The 24,399-nt window shown below is 40.8% G+C and overlaps 1 protein-coding gene across 1 annotated transcript in view; it reads right to left on the minus strand.

Annotated features, from left to right (window-relative positions):
- Window positions 1–7,599: 7,599 nt before the first annotated feature.
- Window positions 7,600–24,399, minus strand: part of ctnna1 (catenin (cadherin-associated protein), alpha 1) — a 73,998-nt gene continuing 57,198 nt past the window's right edge. The window contains exons 16-18 of the mRNA XM_084942395.1: window positions 21,777–21,882; window positions 10,486–10,620; window positions 7,600–9,414 (exon numbers count right to left, since the gene is read on the minus strand). Of these exons, the coding sequence (XP_084798521.1) occupies window positions 9,124–9,414; window positions 10,486–10,620; window positions 21,777–21,882 (532 nt within the window). The 3' untranslated portion in view covers window positions 7,600–9,123. The remainder of the gene's footprint in view (window positions 9,415–10,485; window positions 10,621–21,776; window positions 21,883–24,399) is intronic.

A 24,399-nucleotide genomic window follows, 5' to 3' on the forward strand; every position in this document is an offset into this window, starting at 1 on the left:
CGTGTGCAAGAGGTCAAGTAAATAAGGCTACCTACTGCCTCTCTGTACATTCTGACATTGTTCATTTTCTCAGCATCATCATTGTAGTTCAACTTTTGTTCACAAGGAGTTGACCTTGGTTTACAGTCTTGCATTTGAAATCTTTCCAGTATGTTTTCTACATATCTCTCTTGTGACATTTTTACACAATCTTTGGTTTGCTCAAAATCAATACCAAGACAATGTTTGAGTTTCCCCATATCTTTCATTTTGAACCTTGCAGTTAGCATTCCCTTCACAGTTTTCAAAACCCTTTCATCACTGGCTGCAATAATAATATCATCAACCCACATGATCATGATCACTTTGTCTTTTCCTGTTTTCCTTGTGTAAACACAATGATCTACAGGACTCTGCATGAAGCCGTTCTCTATCAAATAGTCATGTAATGTCCTGTTCCAGTTTCGGCCTGACTGTTTAAGCCCATAAAGTGACTTTTCCAGCTTGTAGACCAGTTTCTCATCTGTTTTTCCTTTTACTTCATAGCCTTCTGGCTGCTCAACATAAACTTCAAAATCTATTGGTGCATGCAAGTATGCAGTTTTTACATCCATCTGATGCAAAATCAGGTTTTCTTGTATTGCACACTGCATCAATACTCTTATGCTTGTCAGGTTAGCAGTCGGAGAAAAAGTTTCATCATAGTCTATCCCAAAACACTGGTTGTAACCTTTAGCTACGTACCGTGCTTTATATTTTTCTGATCCATCACCACTGTTTTTCTTCACATATACCCATCTACCCCCCACTGCTTTCTTTCCCTCAGGTAAGATTGTTAGGGTAAAGGTGTTGTTCTCTTTTAAGGATTGCATTTCCTCATCCATAGCTGCTTTCCACTCTTTAGAGTTGGGTGACTTTACAGCTTCACTGAATGTCACGGGTGAGTTACTTATCAGTCCGTAACAGTAGTCTATGTTAGTCAGCACTTGATCATCAATGTCTTCTCCTGACTCATATTCATTTAGATAATCTGGTTTCTTTCTTGTTCTAGAAGGATACCTTCTGGAGTTTTCAGTCTCATCACTCAGTGGCATCTGACTGTTCACTTGTGGTTGGTTGTCAGTACCTGGTTCCTGTGAACTGGTACTGGGGCTTTCCCTGTTCATGTTTGGTCTCTCCCTCACCTGTATGTCCTCATCCTCAGATGTCGTATCAGTTTGTGTTTGCTTTTCCTCATTGTGTTTGGTTACAAACTTAACCAGCCTAAACTTTTGCACTTTTGCGCTGTCTGGGAAATAAACCTTGTATGCTGGACTGTTTTTGTCGTAGCCTACAAAAATCCCTTTTGTACACCTAGAATCCAGCTTACCCTTGTCTTGCTTGTAAGCATAACACTCACACCCAAACTTTCGCATTCTGGATAGATTGGGCTTCCGCCCAGTCAGCAAAAAGTAAGGTGTCTGTCCTGTCCGGTTGTTAAAGCACCTGTTTCTCACAATAGCCGCTGTTTGAACTGCATACGTCCATAATTCCTTTGGTACGGCACTCTCAATAAGCATGCACCTTCCCATATCAAAAAGTGTTCTCCAGCCACGTTCTGCTGTACCATTCTGGTGAGGGGAATATGGGGCTGAAGTTTCATGTCTTATTCCATGTTTGTTTAACAATGCCTGGTAACTCTTTGCCATGAACTCTGTGCCGTTGTCTGACCTGATACACTTTACCTTCCCGTGTGGGGCTGTATCGGCCAAAAAGATTTCAGTTGCTTGCATCGTTTCACTTTTGTTTTTGAGAAAATATACAAATACTGCACTGGAAAAGTCATCGGTAAACAATAATGCATATCTGTGTCCATCTCGTGATTCTGGATCTATCGGCCCTGCTAGATCCGTATGTACCAGCTCGAGAGGTTTCTCGGCTCTTCTGTCAGGGTTTCTATTCCTAGTCTGGACAAATTTTCCCTGGATACACACCTCACAGTTCAAACTTTGGTTGTCTGTTTTCCCCTTGATTTTCATACCTTCAACCACATTTTGTAACTTCAGAATGTCACTATGATTGCAATGTCCCAAAATTTCGTGCCATGTCTGCACATCAAAACAATTATTACACTTATCATCATACTCACTTACAGTTTCAAGGTAATAAAGTCTGTTGTGCTCATGGATGTAGAACTTTGTACCGTCTCTGTGTTGAAGGACGTTCTCTCCATTCTTAAAGATGATAGTAGCTCCATTCCCGGTGGCTGCTCTCACAGAGAAGATATTCTGTGGAAATGAGGGAATGTATAGAGCGTCTTTCAGTGTTGTTTTACACTGTCTCCCTCTGCTGTCAATCAAGCACACCTCTGCATCTCCTCTGCCTTCAGCCACTCCTTTACACCTGGTGCCATCAGCTAATTCCACACAATGTGTTCCCGGCTGGAAGTCGTCATTAAATTTCTTGAACGCTGTTTTATCATTCAGGATGTGTGATGTTGCGCCAGTATCCACCATCAGGCCTTTGGTCCTGATGTCCTGTCGCTGTTGAGGTTCCTCGTAGTCATTGCTCATCCGGAAGACATAGGTGTCGTCGCTCTCTGCGTTGTCGCCCTCCTCCGAGGCTGTGCGCGCTTCATCATTCCGTTGTCGTCTCCTGCAAGTCGACTCTCGATGGGTGTTGCTTCTACACTGACCGCACCACTGTTTGTAGCGGCATGCTCTGGCCTTGTGTCCCCGCTGGCCACACTTAAAACAGACTATGTCTGACATGTCTCTCCTGTGGTCATTAGCAGCTGCTGCGGGTCTAGCGCTGGGTTGCACTCTCGCCTTCATGATGTTATCCTCTTGTTCCACTAAGCGCATTTTCTCAGTGTCCTCATAGCTGCGGAGTTTTGTTTTAAATTCCGCAAACTTGATTTCTGATTCACTTTGCTTAATGTGAACAGAAAAAGGTTTAAATGCTTCTGGTAAACCTTTTAACACCATCGCTACAAGCAGACCATCACTAAGTGTCTCTCCAGCATTCCTCAGGGCTGTAATAAATCTCTCTGCGTGTATGATGTACTCCGTGACGCTCTCACTGCTTGCTTTCTTCAGAGAAGTCAGTTCAGTATAAAGGCTGATAATTCTTGGTTTACTTTTTCCCGCATAATAGTCTCTTAAAATTTTCAGTGCCTTGCGTCCATCATCGGCAGCTTCTCTCATCACGAGCGATAAACTCTTATCATCCAGGAACTGTATTAACTCTGCATAGGCCTGGGCATTCTTATCTTCGTCGTCCTCATCTTCGTCATCACTTTTCAATATTGTGTCTTTTAGACCTTGTAATCTAAGATGTCCCAAAAATTTTGTCTCCCACAGTTCATAATTCTTCTCGTCTCCGTCAAAAACCAACCTTGCCCATCGGCCACTGGGTTCACCAGCACGCTTACTCATGGTGCTAACTTAGCATGCTAGTCCTCACCGAACACGCTGTACTTTGCGACTTTTCTGGTGGTAAACTTTCCCCTGGCGTAGCTTCAATGTTTTCCTGGGCCCATAACCTGTTAGCAGAGACGGGTCTTCCAGCAGAATCTGCATGAATATTGAAGATACTTATTGTCTAGACGGAGGAATAATCACACGTGGGGCATCGGCTTTCACCGGAACATCACACCGAAAGGTGACTTTATTTATTGAACTCTCGCGTGCACTCTGCAGCATAACAGGAAGCATCCTTTCAAAATAAAATCACAACAGATGACAATGAGGGCATACCTATTAACTAGCTCAACAGAAAGGTTCAACCTTGATGGTTTCAAGGCCAAAACTACAAAAACAACCGTATAAAGAAAAGCAGAAAGTAGCACGTGCACAGTGAGCAGAATAATCGCGGAACTGAACAGAAGCAGAATAAAACCGCGGGGTAAGAATAAATAAGTTTCACTCACCATTAGATAAAGTTGAAAGTGTTGAACCGTCTCTGGATAATATCCCTCCAGTCATTAGTGCACTTGGCAGGTAATGCTTCTCTCAAAGGTCAGATGGACTCCCAGCGAGGCTTCTAACTGGTCTTTCAGTGTGTAAAGCATGACTTGCCGCTAACACTTGAGTGCCATTTACCAATGTGAATCTCACTAGGTGTTGCCACACATTGGTTTGATAGTTCTCCCTCCCTGACTGCCACAGAGCAGCAGAAATGAGCAGGAGAAGAGAGAAGATGGTGGCTAACAAGCTGCACCCGACCAGAGTCAGCTGGCAAAGTCAGCTGGTGTTAGCGGGTTCATCGTTTGGGTTATTGTATGAAAATTTCGTGCTAACACGAAATTCGATTAAGTCTGCGGCTGCAGTAAAAGCCAAGCAAACTATCTCAAGGGAGGAAATTTAGCAGTTGGTGACATCCATGATTCCCAGATTGTAGGCAAAGCATTTACATCCAAGTATTACAATCAATTCTTGTGTTTATAATTGTGAAACTTAGTCCAATTATATTTGGGCCTGTGAACATGGCAGCACTACATTAAATGCTATCTGTTTTGCTTCATAAGGGGGCTGCACAGGATGTTCGGCCAGTACATTTAAAACTAGGCTCAAAGCAGTTATCTGATGGCAATTATACACCTGGTCTGGGTTGACTATATTGTTGGCCACTGTCTTTGTCCACTATGACTCTGCTGAAGCAACAACAGCATGCAGACGTTACCCTGTGCGCACGCTTGAAACTGGAAACAAATAAGCGCTCTTCAGTTCCTGTCCTTTGAACTGTGTAAAAATCCTGCATTTGCGAAACGGTTAATTCACTATTTTCTTCTTAAACCACTGCTGACTTTCACAAGTTGGGAGCATCGTGTCACTGTTCAACTTATGGAGGGGGCTGTATTTCACTTTGACGCAGCTGCCCACGGTGGGGTATTCGCAGCCATTATTGTGACAGTTTGTAGATGTGTTCTTTTCACCAAGTGGGAGATATCACAGCTACCAAAAATGAACGATGGCTATCTTCAGTTGGAATAGCTTTGCTGGGACGCTTAATGGAACTGGGCTGTCATTACTCTCATTAATTCCACTCATGCTTCTCCCTGATCTGAAGCGAATATGTCTGCTGTGACAAAAGCTCATTATATCCTTATTCCATATCTGCTGTTCTTTGTTGTACCTTTCAGAAAGTTCCAGGTACAAATGTGTGAAGCACTGACCCAATTTGCTGGGTCCTCCTGCACCCTTTCAATTCACTACCCTCTTGTGCTTTTTTTTCCTGCAGCTGTATGTATATCATGTTGTTGTCTGCAGTGAGATGAAATACCGTAATTGTAAATTTAACACGTCACACGGTCACGAGGGATTATATGACCTATAATCTTGCCCAGGGGGGTCTTTTTTTTCCCAAAAGACCTTTAATTCCAACCCATGCGGAAAAATGTGTGTCAGTAGATACACAGCAGCGGCCCCGCTTTAAGTCTTACTCTGGCTTTATGCTGACTTAGACACATTTTATGTAGTTACATTTATAACTTTTTAACTGAGATGTACACTCATTGCCCACTTCATGAGTTATACATTGATAGTTCCAGATTGGACCCCCGTTTGCTCTCAGAACTGCCTTAATTTTAATGGCATAGATTGGTTGATTGTTGTTTTGAACAGGTGCGCCAAATGAATTTTTTATTTATTTTCCAGCTATCACCATGCATCAACCTTTTTAGTCTTTCTATTTAATGTTCCATGTTTGCCAATGTTTTTTTTTTTTTTAAAGTAAATGTATTCACATAAAATCTTATACAAGGAGCTGGAAAATATGTATTCTTTCCTAATGCAGCTTTCAAAAACAGTGTGATTACAGCCAACAGTGATATGGAAATCTTTTACTGCATCCATTTTTGGGGTTTTTTTTTTCTAAGTGATTCTGGGAAATTATATTTTTTATTAAGTTAAATGAGGTACAGTAAAAAAACAAAACAAAACTGACTCACACAATCTTGCACCATACTTAAACTGACTTTCATATTTAAAAATTTAAAAAAAAGGTGGTTTTGTCTTCTCAGTGTCCTTACAATGACCCAGATATAGTCTGATGTGTGATTACTGCAGCAATATAAATTCTTGGCTGCTTCACATATTGCAGTCCAACTTCATTGGCTATTGTTTAATAAGCACCAGCACCAGGCTAAAGAAAGTGTTTGATGTTAAAAGTGCAGCTTTTAACATCAAACGACAGCAGCAGGACCCAATGTATGTTGCAAAATAATAAGTCTATATGGGAGGCGTACAACATAATTATGCAGAGCAGCACATTAGGCGGCATGCTAAAACTTGTTTTGAGAGCAAACATTACTCTTCGGGGCTTTCCCCCTCCCCACATACTATAATGTGTTACTACAAAACAAATTAAAAGTGGTACAACAGGGGATAAAGCATGTAAGAAAAGTGTAGTTCAAGTGAGGGGAGAAATAAAAATAAAATAAAGGAACATGTGTTAATCAGAGTGTAGCATCATGTCAGTTAAACTTTGTAGTTGATCTGGTCAGTTAAATATCAGAGGGGGTAATCAGTTTCAGCTGCTTTGGTGTTAATGAAATTAACACCAGGTACACTAGAGGAGCAACAATGACACAACCCCCAAAAAAGGAATGGTTTCACAGTGGAGGCCCCTCACATTTTTCCCTCCTTTTCCCCACTAGTTTTGGTTAGGGTCAGTATCATTATTGGTGGCATGATGCGAAACCTGGACCTTCGCCCCTACAGAGGTTGCACAGGTAGTCCAGGATGGGACATCTATATGTACCAGAAGGTTCACTGTGTCTCCCAGCAAAGCCTCAAACATGGAAGAGACTCCAGCAGATAGATTGTTAATCAAGGAGAGCTGGACAGGAACATAGAAGGTCCATAACTCATCAGCAGGACTGATATCTGGTCATTTGTGCAAGGAGGAACAAGATGAGTACTTTCAGCTACAAAATGACCTCCAACAAAACACTGGTGTGAAAGTCTCTGACCAAACAATCAGAGAGTAATGGTCTGATGAGGCTAATCCATTTGAAGCATGTACAGGCTAGGCAACAACACCCTGACTTCCATTAGTTATCGAGGATGAAATTGTCAGACCCTGTGCTGGCGCAGTGGTTCCTGGGTTCCTCCTAGTGCACAACAAAACCAAGCCTCACATGTTGAGTCAGTGGGCACCTCCTGGAGGATAAAGGACCCCGTCCTCACCTGACTCAAATTCAGTAGAACACCTCTGGGATATGTTTCGGTCCACCAATGCTATCAAGTGGCAACTCAGAGTATCCAGGGGCTCTGGCCCAGATGTGGGAGACCAGGACACAGTTTGATAAAGAGAGTGCATACAAGCATGTGGGGATCCTGCAAATTACTCTACCAATTTGTAATTCTGCAATAGTAATTTCAGCAAAATGGACTGGCTTCATATTCTTCCACTTTGATTCTGGGGTGTCTTTGAGTTCAGCCGTCTGCAGGTTGGTAATTTTAATTTCCATCAAATGATGTAACATCCTTTTCTTCCCAGAGCTTACAGATATTCAGCATTATCCATTTCCCACTGAGATCTGATTTGTTTTCAAAGTGTTTATTTAATTGTTTTGAGCAGTGCACATTACTTTAGTCGGCAGTGGTGCAAAGACAAATTACGAAATAACAGATTGGATTCACTTTAAAGTTTATTAAGATATAAAGCAGACACATTAAATTTACCAAGTGTCCACTAATACGTCAGCTCTCAATAACAAAACAATCCACAGCAATGTAGTTTGATATCAACTCAAGACTCAAATACAGCAAAAGGTTAACAGTAGGGAGGGAAAAAAAAACCCTAAATAACAAAAACACTCAAAATGCTCGGTTCCCTAAAAAACATGCATGCCCATCCTGCTATGGTTTACAGATGTCAAATGAGCAAAACAAATTCAGTTCCAAGATCAAAACAGCAAGATTTAAAAGCCTTGCTGCAAACCAATGCACCACCATACATGTCTGCAAACCACGCTGCTAACAACGTCTGCTTTTATTTGAACTCTGTAAAGTCTAACAAGCGGTTTGTGTGTTTTCTTAAAGACTGTGCATTATATATAAAATCTTTATTAGTTTAAAGGACAAGCAACACAATAAGAGTTAAGAGGCAGATAATCATTTCCATACCTTGCCAACTTCTAAGATGTGAAGAGAAAAACATATTGATCCCTCAGTTTGGACATGTTGAGAATGCAGTGGTGTTTGGTCTCATTGACAGCTAATGAAAGCTTGTGGGCTTTGGACAGTACCAACAACTGTGTATTCATTCTTTAGCCCACTGGCTTCTCTTAAACACAGAGGAGCTATTGCTAATTAACAAAGTTTGACTCAACTGCTGGAGACCTGTGCCTTAAAGTGTAGGTTCACACAAGTAGATCAGTTATGTAGCAAAAGAGAAGGGTAAGAATAAACCGTCACCTTTGGTTTCTGAAGACAATACAATAACAGTAACAACAATAAAACTCATTCAAATACAATTTGAGATGGTTAAATTAAAAGGAAATATCCTTTGACAATCAAGGGGTACCAATGGATCAAATTGTACGGTGCTGACAATAAAGTTTAAAGTTGGTCTGATTTTTTTTTATAGTGTCATAACAAAATACATAATGGCATAAAAAAAAAAAAAAAAAATGCAGGCACACATGGAAATATCTCGACTTGGCTGAACCAAAACATGTTTAAATCCTACCAGTTAGACTTCCACATCCAAATTAACTGCAGTTATGACTAAAGGTAAAAATAAGGCAGTTGAAATTTTGCATAGCTGATATCTGCAGTACAGAACACATTTTGCCGTAATCAAGCCTTACACCCAGGAGACCCCACAGTTTTATTCTGAAACTGGTTAGGATACAAAATAACCACAAGCCCATATCCATTAAATTCACCTACTGAATAACTTTGTCCAGTTGATTTCCCTTTCTGAAGAATAGACACTTGATACTAGACAAGAGTAAATTTGAGCTGGTGGAATAAAAATGAGGCAGTGGAGGAATATATTGGGTCAAACAGACAAGCGGTCTATGGAAAGATAGAAGAAATATGCTAAAAGCTTCTCTCTTTGATAGAGTGACATGCTCAATCTATAGAAAAACTCATTGGTCAAAATCCTTTGTTATTTTTAAACAATAAATGTGTGGGGTTGGAGGTCAGGGGTCTAGATGCTATCCATAGCTTTGAATTCACTCAAAGCCTGCACAGGGTTCACGTGCTTCCTTTGAGAAGATCTCTTGACTCTGTTGGTCTGGCCATCATCCTGCTTCTCTCTTTTCACCAGAGGCTTCTTCTCAGGAGCTTTCATCTTCCAGGAAACAGCGGGCATATTGAGTGCCTCCATGCCCTTGTTCTTCTGGTACTTGGTAGATGCGACGTACGACGCCTTGACAGTGGACACCACGGCATTCATCAGGTTCTTTGCTGCTTGAATGAGTGACATGGCACTGTCCAACTGATATGGTGGAGGAGATGTTGGAGTGGGGGCAGGAAAAGGAAAAAAAAAAAAAGAACAGGGTCAGCTTTGTAAAATTATAAAAGCAAAGGCTGATTAAATCATTTTTAAGCTCATGTCAAGTTAAAAGTGAACTAAATCCATCTCTACAGTTTTGTGGGGAAGAGTTCAGACTAAAGCATTAACAACCAGTCCCTTGTCTGAAATACAAACACGTGTGACAAAATTTTGAATATGTAAAAAGGTCACACCAATTTAATCCCCACACTTAACAGCCCCAGAGACGCCGCTCACACTTGACTCAAAGTAGTAGAAGGATATTCTCATTTCTGCCCAACAGAAAGGAGGAAGTAATTCATTATTCCCTGCACAGATATTTAAATGAATTTAACTGGCAAGTAAGTGGTTAATTAGTGCTTAAAGGACTTGTAATTTTTTTTATTGCAAAGTGCTATCTGAGGTAGTAAAAAGGTTAGGAAACATCAGGGCAACATTAGTCCTTTCCAGCACAGAGAAAGCCACTAAATGCTGTTATGTGTTTATTCAATTAAAATTTAAAATTTAAGCTGCAACTTATAGTTCAGAGAATAAATCATTAAGTAATCACAACCAGCAGCCGGTGTCATTAAGCCTCTGTATTTTTAATTTATTTGGGCAACAACAGATAATAAAACTTTTAAAAGTAGCTGTGGGATTCTATTGATTTAAGAACTGCTGTAGAAATTAAAGGCATTCCTCTGAGATTTCACTATACACAAGTGCAGTTCTGTTTACATTGATTATCCCATGAAGCTGACAACAAAGCAGCTCAAGTTTCCTGAAACCTGCACAGTTTGCACCACTACTCAGTCTCTTCATTCTTCTCAATTACTGCCACTTTGGCCACGTTTGAAGCTGCATCACTGTCACCAAGTTTTACCAGCCTGCAATCCTCAAAACAAAAATCCGATCTCAAACTCAAACTCAGTTCAACACTCGTTTCAGCCTGATCCGATGTGAGGTTGAAAGATAATGAAAACTGGAATATACAACTTGAAGTGCTTGAGGATAAAATGAAAAGGCTAAACTTACCCCTGAGACCACCAGCTCTCCTCCCAGGTTCTGAACTTCGGCCTTGACTTTACTGCAGATGTTAAGCTGGTGGCAATACAAGGCAATACGCTGCAGGTAGGCGTGCAGGTCCTGCTTACAGCTGGAGTCAGGACACTATGAGAGACACACACACACACACACACACACACACACACACACATACAGGTTACATGCAAGCATCCTTGTTATGCACAGCTTTCTATCAATAATATTACCTGTTTGCATGTAGCTGCTAATCAGTTTAGTCACTTGCTGGCACTGTTAAATTTACTATAAATGCAATTATGTTCAGCTTTATCAGGATAAGATAGTAGCATGTCTGTGAAGGTTCTCAGTCATCCAGGTCATCGTAGTCTAAGGAGCTTGGAAAGAAAAGCGTCTGGACTTCTTTGAGTTGCTTGAAGACGTTTCACCTCTCATTCGAGTCCAGACGTTTTTCTTTCCAAGCTCCTTAGAATAAGATAGTAGCAGTGTGACAGGTAAGGTAGACACGCACAAAATGAAAGTGCTCTGAGCAAAAATGAAAAACACACGCCCACAACCTGGTAGATAACTCATTTTCACAAGGTTAAATATGATCAAGTCACACAGAATGCAAATTCTAGTAGGAGGCAAACACTGCTGTCAATCAATTAGTGTTGATATGAATGTTGTGTGAAGTCTTTTTATTTTATTTTTTTACTGAAAGTGTAAACCCAAGCACAGTTCATTGATTGTTTTCAAAATCTGCCTTCAGTAATTTGAGTTCTTAGAAGAAAAGAGTTTGAAAACACCTTCATGCCAACAACTTAAGCAATGACCTTAGGCATGAAAGTGCAAATAAACTTCTCAGGGCTGGAAAAGCACTCAAACAGGCTTCGGTAAATACAGTCTAATCAGTGAGTGGGCATGTAATGGTGCAGAGAAACCTTAAAATGCGCAGTTAAGCAATTTGGAGACCATAGGTTCATGCAAGTTTTAAAAAAAAAAAAGTCTTACTTTTGTTCCCAAGGCCTATCAAAAGCCAACCAGAAGCACACAAAAAAAGAGAATACACTGAAGCATTAAAGTTATAAAAGCTATTTCAAAGTGAAGAGCCTCAAAAAATGTCTGTTTAGCACTGGCAACCTTTTTGAATTATAGCATCGTAATTACATTTGGGCTCTACCTGGTTTGCTAAACAAGCCCCCTGCTACCAGAGTAATTAGGCCACAGTACTCTTAGCTGCTCATCAAGTGAAGGATCTAAGCAGTCTGATGGGGCTCCGATGCTTTACATCAGATCATTACAGTGACTTGAGTCACAGCTAGCATGTCAGCGACAATCAGACTGGCTATTCTATACGATCAAAGGCTGGCAATTGTCAACATCACCTACCAAACACAAAATATCTATGAAAATATTTGGGATGACCATGTCTGTGAAAAATGTCAGAGGGAGGAGTCCTTTGGCAGCTGTTAATTTTGAGCGCACAGAAAAGGTGAAATGGAGATAATTAGGGCCAATCTTTTAATTGATAAAAGCTCTCTGGGACAGAGCTTGTGAGGTCAGTGTTAAAGAACACGAGTGTAAACGAGTGCTTGCATGTCTTGGGATAAACAAGAAACACTGTATATAAGCATGCAAGTGACACAGTGGGGCATAGGGGTATCTCCCACTTGGCTATAATGGCTTGTACTCCTCCTCAAGTGCGTCAACCTAACCAAAGGCAACAAAACCCCCGTTTTCGTTTCTGTATTAAAGGAGGGAGGAAGAGGAAACATAAGTAGGATCCTGATTTTTGGACACTTCAAACAGACTAGGACTTATGATGCGTCTAATCCTGCTGAGCGCATCAGTATCCCTAGTGGGAGAACAGAGTGCACGGCTGAGTATAGTGCACTCACTCCCAGCCATACAGCCATGCATGCATGAATTTAAACACCATCCCACCCAGTACAACTGTACTCATTCATACGTGATGGGTCATCACAGCAGAATAGAACATACAACCAACGTATCCTTTAACTACTCAAATAGGCCTCATCTACATATAGGACACAAACATCCTAAAGCATCTACAATTACAATTTATTGACAGTTCTTTAGATATTCCATGTACATTTTAATAACAACATTCCCGTTTTCTGTATTATCACCATCTACTGCTGACTAATAGGACAGGCTAAGCAGAGAGGACAAATTAAGTGTTGACATTCTATTAAAAACGGTATGGAAAAAGATGATGATCATTGTACAGCAGAGGACTAATACAAGGCTGTGAGACCACAGAAAATGGTAGAAAGAGGGAGGTTTAAAAAAAGAAGAAGCAAAGGGAAAAAAAAGAAAAATAAGTAGGAGAAAAGACAGGGATGAAGAGTGAGCCAGAGGGGGAACAGAGTGGAGGAGTAAATAAGAAGTAGAAATCCAACTGGGGAAAAGGAAGGTAGACGAAAGGATTCAACTGTAGTTGGGAGGGGCATTTAAGTCAGAGAGAAACAGAGAGAGAGAGATGCAAACGCAAAGACCTGGGATGAGGCTGAATGCAGTAGCCATGCTAATGAAGGCTTGGGGAAGTATTCAGATGGCTGGAAGCAGGGCACTGTGAAAGCATCACTTGTGCTCATACTCAGCTCAGCTGCTGGCTTCACTTAGCACTCAGGAAACTCTGCAACGCTGCTCTGACTGTGACATGTGAATACATAAGTTGCAAAAAGAAGAGACAAGAGCACCTTGAATTGTTTGGGTGCTGCAAATGGAAATAGAAGTACGATAAATGCAGGTGGTAAAACTAAGGTACCTCAATAACTACCCGCACTGTTACGTGAACGCTTCCCTAAAACCAGGTGGATCAAAGGGCAACATATCTCTGCTTTTAGACTTTATGCTATAAATAATTAATACTTTAGGTGTAGTTTTACAACCTAAATGTTATTGCATCTGCAGGCTGTGCAAGAACTTTCCCTCGGTAGTCAAGTTAATAATCTAGCCTGTTATTGAAACGGTTCACTCAACAAAATCTGCTCTTGCGTGAGTTTTTAACTATTAGAACACACCACTGCCTATTTTTGTCTCGTCTGTGTGCTGCTCTAAAATTGCATACAAGCCTTTTTACGTAACCTTTATGGCAAGGATCTTGCAAAACTTTATAATTATAAAAAAAACTTAAGGATTTTTATGTACCACTCACTGGATGTAGTGGATTAATGTTATTCTTAGGAGATTTAGTGATTTAGGTTAGTAAGACAATCTAATGTTGGGAATGAGTGTATATTATCTGGTGTTTGGGAACAAACTTATAAGCTGTGGGTAGCCATTTGTCAAATTGAGCTGCGCAAAAGATATCTTGTACATGATCATACTGGAATTTGTATTTTAATTTATTAGTGAATAAACTGAAATTAAAAACAGTTGTTTAATAGGACAGTCAACTTTGCCTGGCCAGCTACTGTGGAGAGACGGCAAATCAAGAATAGGTGCACTAGAGACTATTCTTGTTATCTTTTCAGGACAAACTAGAAGGACAAATCTTTTCAAAAGTAGCCAGCAGTACAGGCAGAAATGTCAAAGATTCTAGTGTAGTTTTGCCTCCCCTTCACTTCTTGAAGTACCTTTTAAAGAAAAAGAAAGGTGAAACAATGGATCACATGGGGACAATGGGTACCAGATCAGTATTCTAGTTTGCTAATTGAATCTCTTCAGTAACAATGCCTTACAAGACTTTTAGTGTACTACACATTTATGTGGGTCTGAAAAGAGTGGGTAGCTCTTTCTTTCCTTTGCTTCAAAGGTGTAGCTCTAGAGAAGCTCACGTCACAATCCAAACAAAAGCAAAAATGTATTTTTTTCCAATCCACTGCACACAAAAAACAGGAAATGTGGCAATAAGAATGACAGTGCAGGATGCTGAACAAAGCTCTCTCTGTTACTCAACACAAAGCACACAATCTATGATTTAAATAATGATCGGATGGTGAGGTCCCATCATTGGCGAGTGCTATTCAGTTCTATTATACAGAGCAGAGGCAGAGCCACAGAGCTGCCACCGCCCAGCGCTGACCTTTCCGGACGCATCACCCAGAGGAAATGCCAATTTCCAATATTTACTCACGGTGCGGCATTCTAATGTGTCTGCCAGCAACCTGTTGGGGCGAGCCATGCAACAATGGGACCCAAGAAGCGTTTTCTGTTATGTTTGCTTTTCAGTCATGAGAAAATGTAGTCTCCACTGTCCTGAGGCAATTGAGTGTTTTCTCTTACTGTATTTATTGGAGGGACCTGTTGCTCTAGTCTCTAAATTTGGACTGCTTCCTGAAGTCTTCCTTCCAGTTATCTTGTTTACTCAAAAAGACCCATTTATCCATTTAGATAAGATGACTTAGTTGTAAGTGCAATTAGAAAGTTAAACTAGAAAAAAAAACAACTGTACTGATAAAGCATCTTTCAACCCTATAAAAAATAAAAAGAATAAAATAAAATAACAACAACAAAAAAAATACAATAAAACACCAATAGGTAATTTGTTCTCCAACAGTTGAAAGGCAGGCTTAAACACTCAAACATTTATTCAAGTGAGTTTGACAGTCTGGTGTTGCGGATGCATTTTAATAGCTTCAATGGGGAAAAAATAAATAATACAATACAGACCCTTGCCTGCCGGTATGCTTGTCTATACAGAATTACTGCTCAGATATACTGGAGACAAAGGTTCAGTCTGTCCAGGCCAAATTCAGTTAGCTTTTAAAGTCAAAATAACAAGCTTTGCTGCAAACATGTTTATGCACTACCAGTGTTTACTTTAAATTAATTTCATATACAATTAGCAAACTTTTGCATACAAGTGTAAAAATGGTAAATGGCCTGTATTTGTATAGTGCTTTACTAGTCCCTAAGGACCCCAAAGCGCTTTACACATCCAGTCATCCACCCATTCACACACACATTCACACACTGGTGATGGCAAGCTACATTGTAGCCACAGCCACCCTGGGGCGCACTGACAGAGGCGAACAACTACTCTGGGTGGGGGAGAAAAAGAAAGACCAAGTCTCTGTCTGGTAGAAGCTTCTGGATAATTAACTATGCCTAACATAACAAAGGACCTTCAGGACAACCAGCCGCTGGGCACCTTTATCTGCGATTACACCTCAAAACTGCCACAGGGGTTGCAAGAAGAGATGAAAGAGATAGAATGTGCTTATAGCCATGGGAAAACAACAAAAAAAGGGGGGGGGAAAGATTCATGGCAAACTCTTCTGGAGATACAGGAAACAAAGCGCTGAAAAGACCATTCTGTTTTCTTTAGGCGAGAACTAAAGTACGAGATATGGCTAAGCACTGACGGGAAGTGATCGATTTCCAGCTATAGTCTGTGTAGACACGTCAAGATAGCGCAACAACATAAACAATGCTTAGTATATGATATGGGGTTTAAAACTTACCAAAACAGCAGCAAAAAGTACAATAGTGAAAAATGGGTTGGCTTCAAAAGCATATGAACTGAAAAACCTCAGCAGTAAGAAATTCAAAGCAGCTTTACTTGTGGATAAAAACTAGATGGATTAAAACTTCCCAGGACTCTAAAGTGTAACCATTTAGGTCTCGCAACCGTAAACTTGCCACGTAAGACAAAGATGAGATATGCATTTTCCCATTGGTATGCCTGACTTGTTGTGACAATACACTACAGGTTTCACCAACCTTATAAACAACACATTTGCATAACATTGCACCAATGACAAACAATGGGCTGTGAGGTCAGTTTCATGATCATTAATATCCAAATTGTCATGACCATTGATCAACAACCGCTGATCAAAGTCCATTTGTCAGTGGTGCTAGTTTCAGTCATTATGTTTATAAGGCTGGGAAAACGTGCAGTCAGCTGAGACTGAAGAAGTCGCTTGGATGAGTGATGAAACGTTTCTCCCACTGAAAATGCTACGTCCAGATGAACAGAATCAACGTTTTGGGATTTACTTACCTGGATGATTGAGCACTAGGGATGGGTATTGATAAGATTTTCACGATTCCATTTTCGATTCTGTTTAACGATTCAATTCTCTTATCGATTCTTTTTAAAAAAGGAGAACACTAAGGTCGAATAGCTTAGAACTTTGTTTTATATCTTCTCTTTGAACAAGATAGAAATTTAGGAGTAACATGGCCTTACAAACCCGACAGTGAGATCTTAAGAGATCCAGCCTATGGCTCTTCAATGGGGTGTCACAGGGTCCCCAGTAAAAAAAAAAAAAATTGTAAATGTAAAATAATAAAACAAATATTCTTCTGTAGCAATAACAAAGTATAACATAAATTATTCTGTAGCAATTACACAAGAATATCCAGTAATGTCCCTGCCTACAATTAAACACATTCACTTACCGAAAATCGGGGGCATCTGCTGTGGCAAATGGGTGCAAGCCTTTGACCACAAACTTGTCACTGCTCGGTGACATTCGTCTATCCTGGCCTGAAAGGAGACATTACCGGTAGACTGCAGCGAGAACTGCCAGCATCTGAGCCAGCCAGACTGTCTGTCTCTCTCATCATGGTCACCTAAGCGCAGCGCACAGTAATGGCAGGTTTTGTAATAAGGCAGATCGCGTTAACATAATATGCACTGTTAGTTGATTATTTACCTGCCGCATTAACGGGAGAGGACGTACAAACGCTACCGCTGCTGCTGGGTTGAGATTCATGAGTCCGGAGCGGAATTAAAAACATGACATTCATTTAAGGTCATCGTGTGTTTTGTGAGCAAATGCTTTTGCATATTCGTAGTGTTTCCTCCCTTAAATGAAATCTCTACTTTGCAACTATTGCAAGTTGCCCTGCTGTCATCCGTTCTCGTAAAGTATAATCAAACTTTTGAACGTTTGAGCCGCCATGTTTCCTGCCAGGTAAATGACGCTCCGCAACATGGTGACGTCATTCGGGGCGACTGGAATCGATAAGGGAATCGTTTGCAAAAATGGCAAACAATTCCAAGGAATCGAAACAGTGGGAACCGGCTGTCAACAAGAACCGGTTTTCGATACCCATCCCTATTGAGCACGCATCAAGATAAATGAACACCATAAAAAACAAATTAAAACAGTGGACTCCATCAGTATACTGGTAGTGTATTATCCTGCAGCCCTGCATCTTCTTTGTAAGACCTCTGATCAAGTGGATATTCCTTTGCTTTCTGTTCACAAAAATCTTTCCAGTAAAGGTTAATTGTAAAGCCCATTCTTTTTTACTTTACCAAGCTAGTGCTGATTCTATTACTATTGAGAGTCAAGAATAAATCTGCCATGGGCAACCAACAGTTCATTTTAAACTATGTGATGATAGCTACATTTCTTAACTGCAGCTGCTAAAAAGAAGCTCCGTATTTGGTTTGGGCCGATTCAATCACATTGGCACTTGGGAATGTTAATGTGACATTGAAGCAGACAGGAGAACATCAAGCTGGGAGCACACCAGGGGAAAAAAAAACTGTCGAGGTAACCACAGGGACCAATTAAAAGGTCCTCATCAATTTTTAATGTTCACACTTCACCTGTCAGTCAGGCATTTTACTGTCGGACTTGTAAGCAAAACTGAACTTAGCACGGCTAGAGAGAGTCATGTTAAAACACTTACATTTAACTTTGACGCTCTAAAGCAAATAGTTTCTGGCTCTGAATTCACCATAGGTGTGAATTCAAGTGTGAATGGTTGACCGTTTTTTCCTGTGTCGGCCATGCAACCTGTCCTCGGTGTACCCCACCTCTTGCTAGCTGGGGAGCAACCCCGGGAACTCTGAAATGGACAAGTGCAACATATGGATGGATGAAAATAATAAAATGCAACTGAATGGGAGCTGATGGTGCTTGGTTAGAAAAAAAGAAATCCAAAAAAGAAATCTTCATTTGGTGGTTGAGTTGAGAATTTGTGGGCTCTCTGGGCGACTTTCCTTCTTCTCTGCAGTAGGTAATTTACAACCCTGCCTGAGTACAGTGTCTAGGACCGGAGCCTGGATCAGACTGTGACCAGCGACAGAGCCAGTGGATCACCATAAATCTTTACTGATTGAATGCAAATTGGAAAAGTACATTATGTCAGTAAACATCAGGAGAATAAAGCTTGCGCAACAAATGCATACAGCATGTGCATGCCCATTCTCCAAATATGTAAGCCTTATTTTATGTGCTGGTGTTTGCATGTGTACATGCAAGTGTTGGTAAGAAGGCAAGCAGCTGCAATTTATAGGCTACATAGTGGCTAACACATTTGCATTATAAATCTCAATTACATAGCATTATTTGCTTACTGGCCCCTCAGATGTAATTCTCATAAGGTGCCCTGCAGAGGAAGGTCATAAATTCTTAATAAACTGCAGTGCAGACCTTTGTACAGCAATGACCTAAATCCTGCAGCTCATCTCTGCACTACACTCATTTCTTTAAATTTTAATAAGGCTCCATTACACATATTTAACAGTTTCTCAAAAACCCCAAACTAGACCATGTCCACCTGCACATTTCTTTTGAACACAGCACTCGTGTACCAAGCATATCATGACACAGTTGTACAAAGAAGAAATGTGGGGTGAGATGCTGTGCTATCAGTCTGGGACCATCTGCCAATGTGTTTTATATGAGGAGCAAACCCTCACAGGCCCTGCAGGCCAGAGGCACAGAGCGCAAGTGATTAATATGCCTAGGTTAATGAGCAGTCCCAGCTTTGCCTTTCCTTCTCAGACTCTGTCAGTCTATGTGCATCCTGGTAGTGATTCACTTAACCACTGCTGATGGAGTATGCAGACCATCCTATAGCGCATTGCCTTTGCTGCAAGTGGGCCTGTGGCATCTCCTGCTTTGTTAAAGATATGGCCCTAAAAATAAACAGCCTGCGTAAATAAATTTTTAAAAACGGCCACCTGGCAATTATGCTGCTAATTAAAAGGCGAAGCACTCTTAATAGATTCATCTCTCAGGAGAGACATACCTCTCTCAACGCAAATTCAACGCAAATGCAATGCCCCCTTTTTCTCTCTCCCCCATCTCCATCATTCCCCTCATCTCTACCCCATGTCCATCCCTGGGAGCCTTGGCTGATGTGTTATGGGAGAGTGTCGCCTGATCTGCTAGTGTTTTGGTCTCTGCTGAGAGAGAAAGGCTAAGAGGGACAGCTGGATGGGTTCAGAGGCTGAAGGGGTCCTCACTCTTGGCAAAGACTTCTGTTTCAACAGCCAAAGCTCTTCATTTATTCATACTTTGAGTGCCTCCAACCCCCAAATCCTCTCATAGTGCGTACACATAACCAAAACACACATACACAGAAAAGATAAAGAAACAAGTACCTACAACAAGTTTAGTACATAAATGCAAAATAGGTACCTGAATCTAACACATCCACACACAAACCGCCAAATGGAGAAGCATGTCAGTCAACAGACATGCTTGCATGCAGGCATGCACACACAGATATGCACACTCACACCTGCACAGTTACCCATCTGTTTTCTTTGGGGGATAGCGCCGTTTTCATTAAAGTGAATAAGCATCTTCAAAAGCAGCACTGAGGCATATAAAAGTCACTTTCCAGAGCTTATTCCCTATTCAGATTATTCAAATGCAATTAGGTCAGTACAGGTAGCACTGTTACTTTTTGATAGACGTGGGGTTGTAATATTAAGGATCTGAGGCCATCTTAAATAAAATATCAGATGTGCAGGGACAAGGCTAGCAGCTCATTATGTCAGACTATGGGGGGGGGGGGGGGGGGGGGGGGGGGGGAAGGGAGATGATCTGCTTAAAGCTGGATGCAGATGTTTCTGCTACAAGAAGGAATAACCACGACCTCTCCCTGTGCAGGAAATATGGAAAGGATACTTGAAAAACCTCTTCCCGTTTGAATCAGAGGGGAAATAAAGGTTACAGGAATTGGCAGTTCGCCAGTAAAAGTACATGTATAGTAAGTTATTAGAAAAGGATAAATCCCAAATCAGCTTGTAAACTTATTGCCCTGGAGTATTTAATTTAAACTCTAAAAGAAACAAACAGGCTTCCAGCTTTTGCTGCAGTTCACCTATATTATCAGCTGTAAAAGAACTGTTAAAGTTTTGATAAAACTCGTTGGCTTCGACATCTAAAATGAGTGAGTGCCTTTCTGAGTGACTGTGTTCTTGAATACAAGTTGACAAAACCCACAGCTATTATAGTCAAACCACAAAAAGCAAGTGATGTATTTAAGGGAGAGAGCCTCAAACTGACAACTGTGTCTTGTTAAAAACATCATAACTAAACTCTTCCATGATTTAACGCCAAAATGTATACATGTTGGAGAAAAAAAAGTAAGCCCCAGCGTTAGAGACGGCACATGAATAAGTTGGGGGATAAATCATGTAACATGTCTCCCTGTGGAGCGCTACAGTGCAAGTATTTAAGTGAAATATGAGGCCATGGATAATTGAATGTGTGTTTCCTGATGTCAAGGACCATAGTCACTGGGGCAGGGAATAGATGTGAACAAGTGATGGAAGTGGGAGGGGGGAGATGGAAGAATGAGGGTTTAACACTGAAAGAAATGGTAAATACTGGTAAGGATTGCATCACAGACACTAGTCACACAACACTTTGCAGTTAATGTCTGAAAGGACCCCACAGCGCAAGCCTGTTTCTTTGATTTGCTTCTAAATAGACAAAAGAACAAATAAAAGAAAGAAGTATGGGGAAAAATAATTCATGTAGTGGATGTTTTCTGTTTTTGTCTGTTAAAGTTTTGTCAAAGGAAAAACAAGAAAAAGGAAAAGCTTTGCAAATTCAGGTAATGAAAACCTTGACAGAACACCACCATGTAACTTCTGAAACATGAATTGTTATGTACCATTGTACTAAAAAACAAAACAAAACAAAAAACAACTTTAGAAGACCTGATCACAAGGTGCCAAAGGAACTCCTAGGCGAGGGGTTTGCATTGCCAAATGTTGTAATGCATGGAAAGATGTGGTGATATGAATGAATAGAAAATAAACAAGAGTATTCCAATGCCAGCAAGCTGACCTATACCATTTTCAATTAAAATTGTGTGTGTTTGTTTGTCTTTAAATGATGAACATCTAATGTAGTTTATAGCATTAGATAAACCAATCATAAAATGTTAATATTTTTCCATGTAGTCTGAAACATGTGCCACTGATCTGAGATTGGTCCCATTTTACATTATGTATGTGTTAAAATGTTCTGAAACAGAACAAAATCTTTTATGTTACTACCTTACGAAGCTAAACATATTCAGATGTTAAGAATAAAGCTGTAGTCTACAGATTAATATTAACTTACATGGTCAGCGATGGTGCGGCCCAGCTTGTCCATTCTTGATCCTGCCTCAGCAATTTTCTTGGCAGCGCTAATGACATCAGACGTATTCTTCAGCGGCCCTTTTCCCCTGAGGAGAAGACGTGGAAAGATCAGTGACTGTTTTTGATCTATTGCAAGCTCATTCAATATGCAGGAGCAGCTGTTTGTTTTAGAGGCCTCTTTTTCGGTCAGAAGCAAGAACGTATCGTGAACCGGGAACACCTCAGGGAAACGGCACCAAATTCAAAGTGCACGCTGGTACACACATGTCCATACACATGAAACACACTCTGGCATCATGCTGTTCCGTCAGGGATGAGAATGTGTTATAGTCCTTTAAAGTCACAGAGGTTAGACTTTAAGTTTATTCTCAAAGAACTGGACCATAACATTGCACCATCAAACTCTTGTAGCACCTACGTGTCTTCTCATAAGATCGAGTTTTCAACTCATTTTTCCTTTGTGCTCAGTCAAATAAAACGCATATTAGGTTGAAAAAATATGCGTAAAATTTACTGATAAACTGACAACACTTTGTTTCTCCACAAACTGCTTGGAAATAAACTGTCTAGAGGCCATTATATAGCACCACATGCTTTCTATCACAACAGAAAATTTAAGAAAAATCTACTTAGAAACTTTTAAGCAACTTTGAAGTGTTTATCACAGGGCTAAGACACAGGACAAAGGTTGATAACACAGGGGCAAGAGACTTTTTGGATAAAGATTGCGCAATAGTGCAATAAGTTAAATATTTTTAGGTTGCCGAGGTAGTTCTGTGCTTCTGGTCACTTGGCTCCATACTTGGTACGGTAAGCTGCCACTGTTCGTCGCTAGTTGCTGGAAGACTTTCTCATCTTCACTTCTAGAGAAGTGTAACAGTTTTTAATAAACAAATAATTGTGTTACCCTGTTAAATTAATCTCCATTTATGTTACACATGGACGCAACTGGTTACATTTGGTGCAACTCTCCCAAATTATTGTTGTTTTATTATTTGCCATTGCAAGCCTTAACGTAATGATAAGTTAAAGACAGCTAATGTGGCTATCGGACAAAGTACTTTAGACTACTCCCTTATTTCCCAAGGGAATGCCACACTGGATGGACAAGCATACTTGATTTGGCAGACTTCACACCGGATACCATTCCTGATGCAACCCTCCCATTTATCAAAGCCTGGCACCAGCACTAAAAGGACACTAGCCTGTGAGCCCCTGAGGTTGGGTTTGTTTATATTGGGTAATTCTTAATAGTTTAATGTTAACGTTATCATGTCCACTGGCCAGGTTGATAACTTTTTAAATATTTTAATATTGCTCAAATGGAAACTTTACTGACTTCTTCCAGGGTTTGTCTGCCCATCTGCATGCAGCACTGCCATGTAGAGTTGTCAACATACTACTGAATGAGTCTTAAATCCAATTTATTTGTTTTTGTACTATCAATTAGTATCCAAGTTTTTCTTTCACACACACCAACTTCTCTCTCTTTTTTCCTCATCCGAGTTGGAGACAAAGAAGGCAGGAAGAGAAGGCAAGAGAATTGAAAGCAGCAAAATTGGAATCCAATTCAATTTAAGGGCTTTGGTCATTGCCACAGTATTGCACATCCATCCCTGACCCTTCCTGAGCCAAACAAAGCCCATCCCAGCACAGGTCAATCCAGCCCTGACCTGCCCCACTGTAAAGCTTATCAGCCATTTGCCACTTTTCTGTCCCCCCAAGGGACTCTGGGACACAGTTGGCAAGAGGCACAAATTGGATTCAAAGCTTCTCTCTTCAGGCTAAAAAATGAGCCATCCAACCCAGAACAGATGGAATTTTGTGTTCTGTTCTCTTGCTTCCTCTTCCCTCCCCTCTCATCTCCAACCCTTCCCTTCTCATGCTCTCCCTCTGCTGCTCTGATGTAAAGCAAGCCAGAGTCCTAGTGGAAAAGGCCACGCGTCAGTGCACATACTGGAAGCTCCCTGGGGACAAGTCAACCCCTGGAGATGGCGCTAACGGTGCTGTGACGATATTTAGAAAAAGATTTGTAGGTTGGTAATATAATACAGAAGTTTGCCCCCAAAAAACACATTAGAATACATAAACACGGTAATAATTTTTATACTGCGAATATATACCTATGATGTCCTCCTTAAAAAAAAATGTTTAAAGCAAAAGAATTAAGCATCATTTTCCATATCTGCCCACACAGCTGTCCGCGTGTCAATGTGAAGCATCCCACATCAAAAGACTGTGACAGGTGGCTTTCAAATATGTTGCATGTTCTCAAGCTATACACATATGCCTTATTCATGAGAGCTGCCATACAGCCATAAGCGATGCAGAGTCAACAAGGATCTCAGTCACTCTCTGCAGATTTGTCAGGAGGGAGGTCTGGATCAATTACCTCATACAGCATTAACCTTGGCAGTGCTTTGTGCCAGCTCAAGGTTTTGGGGGCAATAATTTGGACGCGGGCTGAATTAGCCAACTACTGACCTTCCATGTGCTACCACTGCATGTGAGAGTGAAAGCATAATGTGAAGATATTTATTCTGCCCGACAAATGACCATGCGTTCCCTCAGTCGACCAACCCGCGCGCACACATACACGGACG

Source organism: Perissodus microlepis, chromosome 2 (assembly GCF_051167445.1).
Source record: "Perissodus microlepis isolate ML-2025 ecotype Zambia chromosome 2, ASM5116744v1, whole genome shotgun sequence".
In the NCBI taxonomy this organism is placed as follows: domain Eukaryota; kingdom Metazoa; phylum Chordata; class Actinopteri; order Cichliformes; family Cichlidae; genus Perissodus; species Perissodus microlepis.